The sequence below is a fragment of the Lynx canadensis genome, chromosome B3, assembly GCF_007474595.2.
Source record: "Lynx canadensis isolate LIC74 chromosome B3, mLynCan4.pri.v2, whole genome shotgun sequence".
NCBI lineage: Eukaryota > Metazoa > Chordata > Mammalia > Carnivora > Felidae > Lynx > Lynx canadensis.
This window is the reverse complement of record NC_044308.2, coordinates 5843661-5859907: the sequence shown is the minus strand read 5'-3', so window position 1 is coordinate 5859907 and position 16247 is coordinate 5843661. Positions and strand designations below refer to the sequence as shown.

The 16247-nt window shown below is 44.8% G+C and overlaps 1 protein-coding gene across 1 annotated transcript in view; it reads left to right on the top strand.

Annotated features, from left to right (window-relative positions):
• The window catches only part of WDR93 (WD repeat domain 93), a 51522-nt gene that overhangs the window by 6446 nt on the left and 28829 nt on the right, over positions 1 to 16247 (top strand). Inside the window, exons 2-7 of the mRNA XM_030317390.2 lie at positions 1794 to 2138; positions 2744 to 2936; positions 4551 to 4615; positions 11798 to 11876; positions 13581 to 13696; positions 15320 to 15358. Of these exons, the coding sequence (XP_030173250.1) occupies positions 1836 to 2138; positions 2744 to 2936; positions 4551 to 4615; positions 11798 to 11876; positions 13581 to 13696; positions 15320 to 15358 (795 nt within the window). The 5' untranslated portion in view covers positions 1794 to 1835. The remainder of the gene's footprint in view (positions 1 to 1793; positions 2139 to 2743; positions 2937 to 4550; positions 4616 to 11797; positions 11877 to 13580; positions 13697 to 15319; positions 15359 to 16247) is intronic.

The window sequence follows — 16247 nt, the reverse complement described above, 5'->3', positions numbered from 1 at the left end:
ATGGGTATTATATATATATATGGATATTTTGTATATATATATGGGTGTATATATATATATAATGGGTATTCTGGTTAGTTGAAGACTATACAGAAAGACTTTTATATTCTGTTGTTATTTAATATATATATAAATAACTTTTTTCTCTGCTACTTCTAATAGCTGTGTTGACTATGAGTCAGCTTCAATTAATCGACTTTTCTCTTCATTATGGGTGTGTTTTCTTGCCTCTGAATGCCAGGTAGTTTTTTTATTGGATCCCAGACATTTCCTTCATTAGATGCTGGATATTTCTGTATTCCTCTAAGTATTCTTAAGCTTTGTTTTGGTATGCAGTTATTTATCAGTCGTTTGATCTCGTAACTTCTAAGACTGGATTGGCGATACCAGAGCGGCATTTATTTGAGGGCTAATTTTCCCTGCTACTTGGCAAGACTCTTCTGAGCACTCCACCCAAAGCTTGTGAATTACGAGGCTTTCCATTCTCCCTGGTGGATACAGGCATTACTCCTGGCCCTGTGGGAGCTCGGTTTACTGTCCCTACCAATTCTTTCAGGTGGTTCTTTTCTCTCATATTCAGACACCTGGCTCCTCTACCCATGCACCGGAAACATCACAGGTGTACCCTAGCAGGTGAGGAAAGATGACGGCGGTGGGTTTTTTGTTTTTTTTTGTTTTTTTTTTTTTTAATTTTTTTTCAACGTTTTTATTTATTTTTGGGACAGAGAGAGACAGAGCATGAACGGGGGAGGGGCAGAGAGAGAGGGAGACACAGAATCGGAAACAGGCTCCAGGCTCTGAGCCATCAGCCCAGAGCCCGACGCGGGGCTCGAACTCACGGACCGCGAGATCGTGACCTGGCTGAAATCGGACGCTTAACCGATTGCGCCACCCAGGCGCCCCAACGGCCGTGGGTTTTTACAAGACTTCCACGGCCCCCAGTGCTGACAGTGCAGGACCCCACTCTGCTACATGTTATTCATCTTAAAACAGACCCCGTGTGCCACATTAAATGCCTTTATTTAACTATAATATTTGAAAGGCTTTTTTATAATTTGTACAGGTTTGAGTCTTATAAAGTACAGAAACATGATGCCCACATGCAGGCTGGAGCCAGAAAGTTGCAATATTTTTGTGAATGATGAACAGTTTTGATTTTGTGGGGATTTTGTTTCCTGTTAGTCAATTTTCAAGTCTCAAACATTTCTGTAGCCCCTAGAAAAATCTCACAGGCCCTGGGCACTGTGCCTACAGAACTCCTGGTTGGTAGCTATGGCCTTAGAGAGAAAGGAGCAAATGAGACAGCAAGGATTAGAAGTGCTTAACGGCATCTGGTCGGAGGTGAAGGAAACGAAGGAGAGCAGACGTGGCTCGCTACCCAGCTGGCCTGGGCACAGCCATTTGCGGAGATGGAAGAAGCAGGAGAACGTAGGGGGTAGGCTGGCTTCTAGTTGGGACTGAGATGAACGCTCTCTTAGCAGAAGGAGAAGGGCAACGAGAATACCTAATTCCTCTCCCTGCACCATAGTGCACACGCATCATCTTGGGCTAGCCTGGAAGATGCGACTTGTCAATACCTGTTTCTGCTGCTCTCCTTACTAATATGAAAAGCATATATCCATACTGACATGATATCCATACTAATATGAAGGGCCCTGTGGTAAATAAGGAAAGTGCCGGTCTCTAGAATAAACAGTCCCCATGGGCCTGTTTTTGTGCTAGAAGGCACGACGTGCTGTCTTCTGGTAACTTGCCCTGTTTCTCAAAGTACCTTTGCTTGCTTCCTTTATCAGCTTTTCAGAGTTTCATAGAAGTTTCCAGGGCCAGCTTCTGTGATGTCATCCCCCGGAGGAAGTCAAGTCCGTAAGATGAGGTTCTCCAGCTTTGTACGAAAGGTGCTGCTGGAGGTGCCGTCCCCAACAGAGCAGGACTGGCCTCAGGACAATGAAAAGGATTTTGCCTTCAAAGATTCAGAACAGGAGCTGGAATCCCTGCCCCAGCCTTACCGAATGATCAACAAGATGGTGAACCTTCTGTTTGACCAGGCTTGGGAAGTGATCATGAAGAGGGATGCGCTGAGGGAAGCGGAGCACAGCCGGGTCCAGCCCACCATCTACCTTCCGCTTGTAGAAAGCAAGGTATGGAGCCACGACCAGGAGTCCCTGTTTCCCAGCTGAGTACTAATAAATGAAAATGCCTGATCCGGGGAAGGAATTCCTCCAAGGATCCTTCATTCAATAAGACAGGGGCATTTCTGAAAGATTATAAGCATGCTGCGTTGATTAAAATGGGTCTCGTAATTGCCCCGGAGAAATGGGTATTCTGGTTAGTTGAAGACTATACAGAAAGTCTTTTATATTCTGTTGTTATTTAAAAATACTTCTGAATATATTAATCACCCTCTTGCTTGATGGTTGAGAATCTGCCAGTGCCTCAGCTATAGCTCTTTCTGCAGTGTTCTAGATGAAAAAAGTACAGGGAATGGGACCACTTGTCCACTCCTCAGAGGGCTCGTGGTCAGGGTCAGTGTTGTGAATGTGTACTTGTTTTCTCTGGCTCCTTTCCCCTAAAAGTAGAATGCTATGACTGTCTTGATGCTTGGGCAAGATATTTAGATGAGCTCTATTTGGGGTGATACTATATCCAGGAAGGACCCACATGCCTCTCTGAAAAGTCAGCTCATATTTTTGCAGATGGGGGCAGCTGAAAAGCATTCCTTTTTTCTTTGTTTTTGTTTTCCCAGCTCACCAAAATGCCAAATTGTATGGCTGTTTCCCAAGACTATGTGTTCATTGGAGGAGCCAAAGGGTTCTCCATCTATAATCTGTACGATGCTAAACGACTGTATATTTGGGAGAAACTTAAGGTTGATGTCACTTCCATCTGGGCTGCAGATTTGGGGAGTGAAATACTTATTGCTCCTGTGGATGAAACGGGTACTCGTTCTTTTTATTTATTTTTTAGCCTAATTTATAAGTGTCTATAGACCGTTCAACTAAATCTCCCTTCCAGGTATGGGTGAGGCCAGACATGGAGAATCCTCCCTGACCACATAGCATTAACTAACGTCTACAGAACAGGATGATGTGCCAAGCACTATTCTAACATTATACATAGGTTGGCCCATTTAACCCTCACAACAGCCCTAGGAAATAAGTACAATTTATTATCCCTGTTTTTCAGAAGAGGCATCTGAGGCACTGAGGTTAAATAACTCACTTGAGGTAACATAGAAGGTAAGGGGTACAGGCAGGATTTGAACCAGCCAACGTGGACCCAGAGTCCCCACCCTTTGGGTACTCAGAAATCTTGCTGCTCATAGAAACCAGGGATTGGTTCTTTTCCCTCAGCTTGAGGATGAATCAGGCCTTCATGAAGACTATTGTATATGGAACCATAGAGAGTCTTGGAGGGCCCTGTTTCTACAGGAGAGTGACCTGACCAGATTGGCATTTTAGGAAGGACACCATGGTAGCAGTCTGAAAAGTCAAAATGAGAGGCAGAGATGTGGTTTTGCAGTAGTTTGCTGGTCCAGGGTTGCAATTCTCTACTATTCCCAAATAAACCCATCTTTTGCTGCTTAAAAAAAAAAGAAACAGAAAAAAAGGGCAGGGAGGGAAACCAAGAAGAAGTGTTGCATTCATCGAAGAGAGAAACTATGAAGTTCTGAACCAAGGCACAGGCTGGTAAAATGAAAAGAAAAATGGTGCTGTGTTCATGTAAGATGTTATCACGGGGGAAGTGATGTGAGTGATATATGGGAACTCAACTATTTTTGCAACTTTTCTACAAGCCTAATATTAGTTCAAAATAAAAAGTTTAAAAAACAAAAAGGTAAACATAATGGCAAAACTCGGCCAGCAGTGGAATATGCGTATGGGGTAGGTAAGCAGGGATGTGAGTGGGGAGGTGAGAAAAATGGTCCTCCTCTCTGCCTTAGATAATGGGGTGGACGATGATGCCATTCCTTGACATCAGTCATAGGGGAATAAGGCCTCAGCGGTCTGAGCTGACCACACGCAGCCCTGGGGCAGCAGGAAGGGGAATGTTGATACTCAGGAGGAGTGGGGCCTAAAGATGGGATCGCATCTATCACGCTGCATTATGTCTACTTGCTTTCACGTCCGTGTGACCCTCAGTGCAGTGCGCTTGAGGGAAGAGAGTGCCTTGGCTGTCCCTGGGACATTTGTGGTCACGGAGCAGATATCCCTCAGATGTTTAGTGGGTTGAGTTAGACCTGCTTACAGGGTGGGCCCTTTGCCTTTGCCCTTCTGGATTATGGGTATTGGGGCAAGTTATGAGTGTTTTCCAGAGGCTTCCAGGACAAGAGGATGGGCCAGCGTCGGTAGGGAGGATCCAGGAGGGAGAACAGCCTGAACACGTCATGAGAGGGGTGGAGGAAAGCAGGGAGACTGAGATCAGCAGGGGCTGTGGAGGGGCCAGGAGGAGGCCTAAGGACCCACGAGCACACAATGAGAATTCAGAAAGTCAGATATAAAATTCCAGTTCTTCTCTGACTCAATGGTCTGTCACCGATTTTTCCATTTCAGGTATCGCCAGACTGTTTTATTTTTGTAAGGATGGTCTTTTCCTAATCAAAGCCATCAATGAAGTGGTAAGTTCCTGTTCTTTTCCCTGTGGCTGGGCTAAGAGCTGTAGCAGATGAAGTTTACTTTTAATATGGAGGTGACGACAGCTGTCCTAGAGTAGAAAGATAGCGACTCTCTGGACAGAGCACCTCCTCTAAGAGATCCGATTAAAAGATGCCCGCCATCCAAGGGCACATGCTGGATGCCTTGGATTCACTTGCCATGTTGTCTAGAGAAGACGCTTACTAAGGAACTCCAGTCCAGGTTGAGCACCAGACCGACACATTCAACAACTACTTACAAGTCCCTGAATTTTCCAGGCTGCTTCACATCCTGTTCCCTCTGCTGGGAGTATTCTCCTTGCCTCCCTGCCTACCATGTGCGCCTGTTAAATCTCCCTCCTTCCTTACATTTCCCTCAAGACCAGCTCAAATATATCCTCTGAGATACTTTCCCTCTTATGCCCCAAGGACCCGGTCTCTCCCTCCTCTGTCTACCCCCATACGGCACGACTTTCTGTCACAGTGTTTTCTCCACCCTCCATCCTATTTGTTTGTATGACCACTTCTTCTCTTGGACATAACCTTCTTGAGGGCAGGGGACACTATTCACCCATGCCTCCCTTGCTCCTAGCACACTACCTGTATTCAGTGGGTTCTCAGAAAGTGTTTTGTGACTCAATGAACCCACCGTAAAATTTTTAATTGCCTTATAAAAAATACCATTGTCTTATAAAGAATGCCATTGATGGGCATCAAAGGAAGTCAGTGGGGAAGAGAAAGTATTTTCAACAAATGATGCTGGAATGCTAGAATAATACGTGGGAGGGATGGGGCACCTGGGTGCTCAATCGGTTGAGCGTCCGACTTTGGTTCAGGTCATGATCTCATGGTTTGTGAGTTCAAGCCCCGCATCAGGCTTGCTGCTGTCAGCACAGAGCTCGCTTTTGATCCTCTGTCCCTGCCTCTTTCTCTCTGCCCCTTCCCCACTCACGCTCTCTCTCAAAAATAAAAATAAACATCAAAAAAAAAAAAGTGGGAGGGAAAATGAACCTCAGCCCTACTTTATACCATATATAAGAATTAATTCGAGGTGTGCCTGGGTGGTTCAGTTGGTTGAGCGTCTGACTTCAACTCTGGTCATGATCTGTGGTTCATGGGTTCAAGCCCCGCGTCGGGCTCGGCACTGACAGCTCAGAGCCTGGAGCCCGCTTCTGATTCTCTGTCTCCTTCTCTCTCTCTCTGCCCCTTCCCCACTTGTGCGCCCGGGCTCGCTCGCTCATAAACATTTTAAAAAGAATTAATTTGAGATGGATTATAGGTCTAAATGTAAAGGTTTCTTGAAGAAAACACAAGAAAATATATTTGCTACAATATTTCTTAGGACATGAAGAGCACTGAATATAAAAGAAAAAATTGGTATTGGACTTCATCAAAGTTAAAAACTTCTTATTCTCACAACAAACACAAAAATTAACTTGAAGTGGGTCATATGTCTATATGTAAAATCTAAAATCATAAAACCTCTAGAAGAAAACATAAGAGAAAGTCTCGTGACCTGGGGTTAGGCCAGAAGGTTTTAGCTACAACATCAAAAGCACAACATACAGGAAAAAACTGACAAGTTGTACTTCATCTAAATTTAAAACTTCTTCTGTAGATGACACTGGTAAAAGAATAAAAAGACAAGCAATAGACTGGGAGAAAATAATTGTAAATCACAGACCTGAGAAACGACTTGAATCCCAAACACGTGATGAACTCTCAAAACACAAACTCGAAAATGAAGGATTAAAAAGACCCAGCTTTTAAAATGGGCAAAGGATTTGAAAAGAAAAGACAGCTGACCAAAGAAGCTATTTGGAAAGAGAGTAAGATGCTCCACATCCTTAGTCATTGGTGAAATGCAAGTCAAGATCATGATGACCTACCACTGTGCATGTATTAGCCTGGCTAAAATTAAAAAGACCGACCATACCAAGTGCTGACAGGGACACAGACACAGAACAGCTGGAACTCTCGTGCACTGCTGGTGGTCAAGTATAACAGTACAATCGTTGTGGTAGGTTTTATTTTTTTAACTAATTAATTAATTAATTTAATCTCTACGCCCAGCACTGGGCTGAAACTCACAACCCCGAGATCAAGGGATGCTCACTGTACTGCCGGAGCCATTCAGGCATCCCTTTGGCAGTTTTTTTTGAAAAGTTAAACGTACGCCTACCATACAATCCAGGCATTCCACGCCTTGATATTTACACAGGAGAAATAAGAGCATGTCTCCATATAGATACGTGCACATGACTGTTTGTAAGCAGCTCTACGCGTAAGAGCCAAAACCCAGAAACACCCAAAAGTCCATCAGCACATGAGTGGATAAGCCAATTGCGGTATGCCCACACGATGCAACGAACTATTAATATTCAGGCACATGGCGATGTGGATGCATCTTAAAATAATTATGCCGAGTGAAAGAAATCAGAAACAAAAAGAGTACATACTGAATGATTCCATTTATATAAATTTCTAGAAAATGCAAACTAAGGTAGCGACGGAGAGCATCAGTTTTTGCCTGGGGTGCGGTGGGAGGAAGGTGGAAGGAATGATTACCAAGGGCAGGATGGAACTTTTGGGGGTGATGGATATGTTCACGGTCTTGTGATGGTTTTAAGGGATATACATATGTCGAAACGTCAAATTGTACACTTTCAACATGTAGTTCGGGGGGTGTCTGGGTGGCTCAGTCGGTTAAGCCTCATGATCTCACAGCCCCGTGTCGGTCTCTGTGTTGACGGCTCAGAGCCTGGAGCCCGCTGCGGATTCTGTGTCTCCCTCTCTCTCTGCCCCTCCACCTCTTGCTCTTTCTCTCTCACTCAAAAATAAATAAACATGAAACGTGTAGTTAGTATATGTTATTATATTTCTAATAAAGCTGTTTAAAAAGAATTAAAACTCCTCATCAAAAGATGTTATTAGAGTTCACTCTGTAGCAGGAACTAACTGGAGCCCCGAGAGCCTTGAGCAGACCCCCTCCCCCACCACTGCCGGCACCAGCCCAGTGACCCTCACACCCCAGGAGGAGCCACCGCTGTCACAGCTGGCCCCGGACAGCATGAGCACCATCCCGAGCAGTGAGGCGGAGGCCCCTGCCCACACCACCTGCCGTGTTGCAAGGAGCACTCGCACCTGCTGGCGGGGACAAGGAGGTCATGGCAACGATGGTTAGGGAACAGTCAGATGGCTCCATATGGAGAACAGACAGGGTTTCATCAGCAGGAAAGACACCAAGGAGGATGTATTTGGACGGCAGATTGCCATAGAGAGTAATCCCAGGAAGGGTCCTTTCGGTGTAGGAGATGGTGAGACGGTGAAGTTTGGTACTGTTGGAGGAGAAAGTGTGTGAGGCAGCAGGTGTTAAGGCCCTGGTGGAGTTCAGCACAAGACAGTACATCTGTAGGGGAACACAGCCACTGTGAATGCTGTCCCCGTCTACGGCTAGACCTCCATGCAATCATCAGCAGGATCCCACCTAGTGAGAGTGGGGGAAGGAATGAGGGGTCAGAAGGTGCCCCTGAAGGTCAGGCCCCACAGCATTGGGCCCGGTGCAGGCAACAGTCCCTACCTGTGTACAGGCAGAGACCCGCCATACCACACCAACCCTCCTGCGCAGGGAGAATGGATGGAGGGGGTTGACAAGCAGGGCGCAGAACCAGGTACGCCAGTGAGAGAATCTGTATTGGGGGAAAATCAAGATGAGAGCCAAGGTCAGCAGCCACCTCAACCCCGCAACTTCTGTTACTAATGCAAACACCCAGAAAACCTAAGCCATAAGATGGCAGAGGGACAAAAGCAGCCAAGAATTCGGGTGAGACTTCCTGGTTCCCAAGGCGGAGCAGGGCGGGGCTGAGTAAATGCAGGCTTACCAACTGTTCCACCGCCCGCTTCAGTCCTCTGACAAGACGTGATCAGGAAAAATAAACCACCTGGACTACACCAAGATAAGAGGTGCACGGTGAAGGAATGTTTCGACAAAATGACAAGGCAGCCTAGGGAATGGGAGAAGGTATCTGCAAATGATACACCTGACAAAGAGTTTGGATCCAAAATAACGGACTGATACAACTCAACACCCCAAACCAAATAATCCAATGACAAACTGGGCAGAAGACATGAACAGACATTTCCCTAAAGAAGACATCTAGACGGTCAATTGACACATGCAGAGATGCTCAACATGACTCATCATCAGGGAAATGCAAATCGAAACCACAATGAGATATTGCCTCGTACCTCTCAGAATGGCTAGACTCAAAAAGACAGTAATAACAAGTATTGGCAAGGACGTGGAAAAAAAGGAACCCTCGTGCACTGTCGGTGGGAATGCAAACTGGTGCAGCCACTCTGGAAAACAGTATGGAGGTTCCTCAGAAAATTAAAAATAGAACTACCCTATGACCCAGCAATTGCACTAGTGGGGATTTAACCAAAGAAAATGAAAACACTAATTCAAAAAGATATACGTACCTCTCTGTGTCTACTGCAGCATTATTTACAGTAGACAAATTATGGAAGCAACCCAAGTGTCCATCGACTGATGAATGGATACAGAAGATGTGGTATATATATATATATATATATATACATATATACACACAATGGAATATTACTCAGCCATAAAAAGAGAATGAAATCCTGTCATTTGCAACAACATGGATGGAACTAGAGAGTATTATGCAAAGTGAAATAAGTTAGAGAAGGACAAATACCATATGATTTTGCTCATATGTGGATTTTAAGAAACAAAAACAAAGAAAAAAGAGAAACAAACAGACTCTTAAATACAGAAAACTGATTGGTGGTTGCTGGAGGGGAGGGAATTGGGGGACGGGGGAAATAGAAATGATTATGAAATCCCAGCAGTAAGGGGCAAACAAAAGATCGGAGCTGAAGACCTTGTTTTTCTACTGTTGACCAGACAACTGGAACTAGTGTCACTATTTATGCCAGCATCTGTTTTTTTTTTTAATGTTTATTTATTTAAAAAAAATTTAAATGTTTATTGAGAGAGAGAGAGAGAGAGAGAGAGAGAGAGAGAGAGACAGCATGAATAGGGGAGGAACAGAGAGAGAGGGAGACACAGAATCAGAAGCAGGCTCCAGGCTCCGAGCTGTCAGCACAGAGCCCGACGCAGGGCTCCAACTCACAAATCCAGAGATCATGACCTGAGCCGAAGCCGGACGCTTAACCAGCTGAGCCACCCAGACACCCCTGTTTGTTTGTTTATTTTGAGACAGAGTGCAGAAGCAGGAGTGGGGCAGAGAGAGGGGGGAAGGGGGAATCCCTAGCAGGTTCTGCACTGTCAGGGCAGAGCCCCATGTGGGGCTCAATCTCATCAAATGCAAGATCATGACCTAAGCAGAAATCAAGAGTTAGATGCTCAACCGACTGAGCCACCCAGGTACCCCTGATTTTTATTTTTACCTGAAGATGTCTCTTTTTGGTAATACCAAATGGGTTTTTCAAAAAGCCTTTTTTTTTCAATATACTTTTTTAATGGTTTTAAAATTGTTTCGTATCTAGCCAAGTTGAGATTTTTAAGCACCTCATTTTTAATTTGCAATAAAACATTACAACTTGATTTTTTTCAAAAAGTCAACAAAATGCAAGCACCTGTTAATAAAGTTCTTTTTTTTTTTTTAATGTTTATTCATTTTTGAGAGAGAGAGCGAAGGCAGGGGCAGAGAGAGAGGGAGGCACAGAATCTGAAGCAGGCTCCAGGCTCCAAGCTGTCAGCACAGAGCCTGAATAACGCCCTTAAAAATAATAATACTGGGGCGCCTGGGTGGCGCAGTCGGTTAAGCGTCCGACTTCAACCAGGTCACGATCTCGCAGGCCGTGAGCTCGAGCCCCGCATCAGGCTCTGGGCTGATGGCTCAGAGCCTGGAGCCTGTTTCCGATTCCGTGTCTCCCTCTCTCTCTGCCCCTCCCCCGTTCATGCTCTGTCTCTCTGTCCCAAAAATAAATAAACGTTGAAAAAAAAATTAAAAAAAAAAATAATAATAATACTTATCTTTGGGGCGCCCGAGTGGCTCAGTCAGTTAAGCATCCAACGTCAGCTCAGATCATGATCTCACGGTTTGTGAGTTCGAGCCCCACATCGGGCTCTCTGCTGTCAGCACACAGCCCACTTTGGATCCTCTGTCCCCTCTCTGCCCCTCCCCTGCTCATCCTCTCTCTCTCAAAATAAATAAACTTAAAATATTACTACTACTACTAATTGTCTTTGTTATTATAAAGATACAATTAAGAAAATTAAAAAGCAAGTCATAGACAACCATAAACATGGAGTCTCTCACCTGGCCTGAAATTCGAGTAGATTTCATACTAGGGTTACAGTCAGTCTCTACTTGCTATGGACTGAATGTTTGTGTCCCCACAAAATCCGGGTTGAAATCCTAATCCCCATTGTGATGATAGTGGGAGGTGGGACCTTTGGGAGGTGTTTAGGTCATGAAGACGGAGCCTTCATCAAGGACAAGGGCAAGGGATTAGTGCCCTTATATGAGGCCTAGGAGAGCTCCCTCAACCCTTCTGCCATGTAAGGACACACCGGGAAGGTGGCAGGCAGGAAATCTGTGAACCAGGAAACGGGCTCTTAGCAGGCACTGCATCGGCCAGGTTCTTGAAGTCCTTGGAAATCTTAGATTTCCAGCCTCCAGGACTGTGAGAGATAAAGGTTCATCGTTTGTGAGCCATCCAGTCTATGGTATTTTGTTATAGCAGCCGGAACAGACAGAGGCACTGCTAAGGTCCAGATGGAGCTTTTCTTCAAGTGGCTGACCAGAGTTTTCAGTAGAACTTTCTTCATCTCATTTTGAATAACTGAGTGCTGGCACAGGTCTTTAGAGTTTGCAGATATGACCAGGAGAACAGATAGTATGCAATCACCACAACCATCTGGAGTATTTAAAAAACCAGGAAATAAGTCCAAAAACGTTTAGGCAGAAAATCGAGTTCTGCTTCTTTACATATGATCTTGACCAACTCCTGTACAAAAATGGGAAGTATGAAGCATATCGAGACATCTTTTTTGTGTCATGAGCTTTAAAAGGACTCATGTTTCCTGGTATGAACCCCAAGAGACCCCGAAACACACTCCCGTCCGTCCTCAGGCTGAGCTCCCTCTTTCCGCCCCTCTCTTCTTCCCAGGACGATACCAGCAAGCAAACCACCTGTCTGAAGACGGAGATCTCCCACGGAGGGGACTTCGCAGCCTTCCTCCTACAAGGCAAGATTAACCAAAGGTGGTTGAGAAGGTTCAGATGTGTAGTCTCTTCCAGACGACCACCTTTTTTCCAAATGTTTTATTTAGAAATAATTTACAGAAACATTGCAAAGATTTACAGAAGAGCTACAAAGATAGGTACAGAGTTCCCCTGCACCCTTCGCCCAGCTTCCCCAATACCGACATTTAATGTGACCATTTGTCAAAATTAAGCAATGACATTGGTACAATACTATTAACTAAAGGTTTTTTTTTTTCCCCCAGATTTCGCCAGTTTTTCCACTAATAGTTCTGTTCCAAGGCTCAGTTCAGGATATCATATTATATTTACTCATCGTGTCTTCTTAGTCTACTCCCATCTATGACAATTTCTTGGTCTTTGTTTTTCTTGACCTTGACGCTTTTTTGAAGAATACCGATTAGATATTTTGCACTATGTCTCTCAATTTCAATTTGCCTGATATTTTTCTCAGGATTCAACTGGGGTTAAGGATTTGGGAGAGATGCCACAGGGGTGAAGTGCTCTCGTCACTGTATATCAGGGTGTATGTGCTAGCGACATCACCTAACAGGTGTCTGCCAGATTCCTCCATTGATAAAACACTTCCCTTCCCGTATTCTGTTAGAAGCAAGTCACTATACCTGGACCACACTCTGGGGCAGAGGATTTAAGCCTCTCTACCTCTTTGAGGTAGGAGGATCAAAGAATTTGGAGGCATATATTGAAACCACCACAGTAATGATAAACACGAGGCAACGCACGTGTCCTGGGTCCCCTTAAAGGATGGCCACCAGTTCCAGCATTCATCCTTGGATCCTACCTGCTGTAATCATTACTATGGTGATAGGACGTATTTTATTCAAGTGACTGTTTGCTTGATTTTTAACTTTGGGCCTCTATTTATATTCTTGCCCCGGGCCCCTCAAATGTGAAGTGCTTGAGAGAAAGCGTATACTTCATCATGTTTTATGCATCAAAGGAAGCTTTTATACTCTTTAGTAGTTCCTGGGGCTGCCCCCACCAAGCACCACAAACCGGGTGGCTCAAAACCAAAGATATTTATTCTCTCACAGGACTGGGGGGCGGAAGTCTGAAATCCAGGTGTCCAGATGATTACTTTCTAGAGGAAACACTGAGCCAGATGCCCACACCATGGGAAAGCAAGCCTTCCCAGGTTGACGGGAATTCCGGATAGGAGCTGAGTGCGTTTCTATGATGAGTTAAAGCCCCACAGCCACTTCCGTGGGTTGTGACTTCCTCTAATATCAGCCAGGAGAATGCTCTTGAGCGATCTCTCCCAATTCTAGCCCTTAGCCATGCCCCTCTCAGTTACTGAGGCTGTTTATACCACCGTCCTCCCCAGACGGGAAAAGCTGTAAGACAGAATGTCACTGGAATTTACCATTTGGAGCCTAGAAAACATGGGGACCGGCCAGAGCAGGCAGCTTGGTTAAAAAACGGTCATATCAGCGCTGTGAGTGGGAGGAGCCCTGTTTCCTTCAGGTGGCAGAGGCCCGTCGGTCGGGGCTCACCAGCTCTCCAGGAGCAAGGACTTGCAATGACATCTCCTTCCGTTTGTCAAAGTTGCCGTTCCGAGGGCGCCAGCAGGTCTCTGGGCCAGGGGTTCTGAGAAGACAGGCCATCCCTCACAGGAGACTTCTCGCCTGCTCGTGATTGCTCAACGGGTCCGTGGTTTCCCAATGCAGGAGCCGGAGAGATTTGGCTGGATGTGTACAGATTGCCCAAGGAGTCTTGGCTCAAAGAAGTGGAGCACCCCCAACTTGCTATAAATCCAAAGAAGAAAGTCAGACAGTTGCAACTGGTAGGAGACATCTCCCTTTCCCACGGATAGGTTTCTCTCTACCCTTGACCCACATCCAAACTAAATCCTCCTTGGAATTTCAAGATGAAGGGGGCCCTACAGAGGCTGTAGGAGAGGACAGCAGGTGCTCCGGCCCACGACTCCAAAGTTGATTTGCTTTGGTTAAAATGAGATATTAAAAAATAGAGGTGTCTTCAGCAGTGGGAGCCCCACTCTGTCTCTGGTCTGAGAGTCGCCTCTGCACCAAAGCCGCTCCCAGGCATTTCGGGGGGTGGGGGGGTCATCTTTTATCCTGACTCCTGCCTCATTGGTAATTTTTTTCCCCATCTGGGCTGAAATAATCCTTTCATGCCTTGCATTCCACGGAATTTCCCAGATTATGGTATAAACAGGTTGTTCTTGATATATGGGAATACAGTATATATATTTTTCACATTCTTAGAAATCAGGAGTTCTACCATTTCAGTTTATTTATTTTTAGTTTTTAGTTTTTTTAAAGTAATCTCTACGTCCAGCATAGGGCTCGAACTCACAACCCCGAGACCTCGAGTTGCATGCTCTACCAACTGAGCCAGCACAGGCCCCCACCTCAGTTTAATTATATGTGGACCTTGTGCTGTGTCTTTAAAATATAGTTCCTCAGTAAATATTATTCTGAGACCTGATCTGCTCATCCATCCAATATGCACTTACTAGTTTTTAACCAGCAACATTAATTGGGTGAGCTTTTAAAACACACTGTATCAGGTGCAAAAGACTTATGAACTTATTAATATAGGAGAGTGAATTTGAGACTCACATTCACCACTGAGTTCACTGAGTGGCTTCAAACAAATGCCTCTTCTCCCCAGTGAATGTCTTCAAAGAGGGGTGTAGTCCTGATCACTGGAAGAGTTACCAGCCCAGAGATCTTCCTCCTCTAAACTCTTACAGAATTTATTCCTTATACCTCTTTTTTGGCATTTCCCCATATACTACCTTGAATTTTAGTTATCCTTTTGTGCATGAAAGGTTTGTTTTTTTTTTTTTTTTTAATTAACTAGATGATAATTTTCTGGACTGTTAAGAACACACCTTCTACTCCTTATTAACCAACTACACAGTATCATACTCCGTATCCAAAAGATACGTTTTGAGGGCTTAATTTATTATCCAACTGGGAAAACTACCTTGGAAAGGAGATGTTTCTCACCATAATTCACTCAGTTTCCATAACTGAGAACCAACCAAATAACACCAGTCCCAGGGATAGTCCTGGTACTGTGACTTACATGTAGAGTTGGTTAAATAAAATTGCCAACATCGTCAATATATTTTGCCAATCAGGAATATTCACTTCGACTTAGATTTTTATAATGGCTTCCTGACTGATCTCCTTACCTCTGTTCATTCATTTTTGCTCGTATCATTATTTCCAGTTTCCCCTACTACATTTTAAGATCTTAGACAGTACGGATCGTGTGTTAAAAATCCTGCAGGCCAGAGGACCACACAAATATCAGTCCTCTGTTTCTTTCTACAGGTCACTACCGCCAACAGTAACAGGGGAAGAAAGAGATTCAGAGGAGGTGGGGGGACGTACATCAAGCCTATTATGAATTAATTTCTCACTTTTTTCCTCAGAATACTCCTGACTCTGTGACTTCAGATAATTTGGAAATGGTAAGGAACTTTATGTATTTTTTTAATGTTTATTTTTGAGAGAGGGAATGAGGCAGAGCGTGAGCAGGGGAGGGCCAGAGAGAGGGAGACACAGCATCTGAAGCAGGCTCCAGGCTCCAAGCTGTCAGCACAGAGCCCAACGCAGGGCTCGAACCGTGAACCGTGAGAACGTGACCTGAGCCGAAGTCGGACGCCCAACCGACTGAACCACCCAGGCGCCCCAATGGTAAGGAACTTCAAAGAAAATCTCCAGGGAGACAGATTCAAGTCGCATGCTATAGATTTTTATTTTGACTTGAAATTTACTTTAAATATCAAGTATACTAGTGAAATGTTCCAACAGGGCACTCTTTTCAGATACTCTGTGACTTAATCTCATGCCTCATCCATGGAGAATTGTCCCCTATCCTTGAGGATAATTGACCCAAGTCAGTTGTCCAGAGATAGATTTCCAAGAAGACACAGGGGGTTAAATTTCAGGGCCCCTCACTTGTATGGCCCCTTCCAAGGCCCTGTGAGGGGTCTGACCGCTGTGTTCACATTTTTTTGTAAAATTAGCAAAAGTAATATTTTAACCAGTCACTTAGGAACACTGTCTGTTTTCACTCAAACTTCCCCTGTCACATTTCCCCCCATATTGGGTGGTATTAGGGTGGCCATGGGCATTTTGTGTTGGAAATTTTGTGTTCTTTCTTTTACAGAGGCCCCTAAAATGTATATACTCAGGTCCCATGAAACCCAATTTGCCCCTGTCAAAATAACAGCCCATTCCACCAAGCCAAGTTTCTTGGGGGGCTTCATCTCTGTATTGGGATACCTTAGAGAATAGAGTGGCTTCCCCGGGGCGGGGGGCTTCCCAGCTCTCCCTTTGAGGCCGAGAGCACACCAT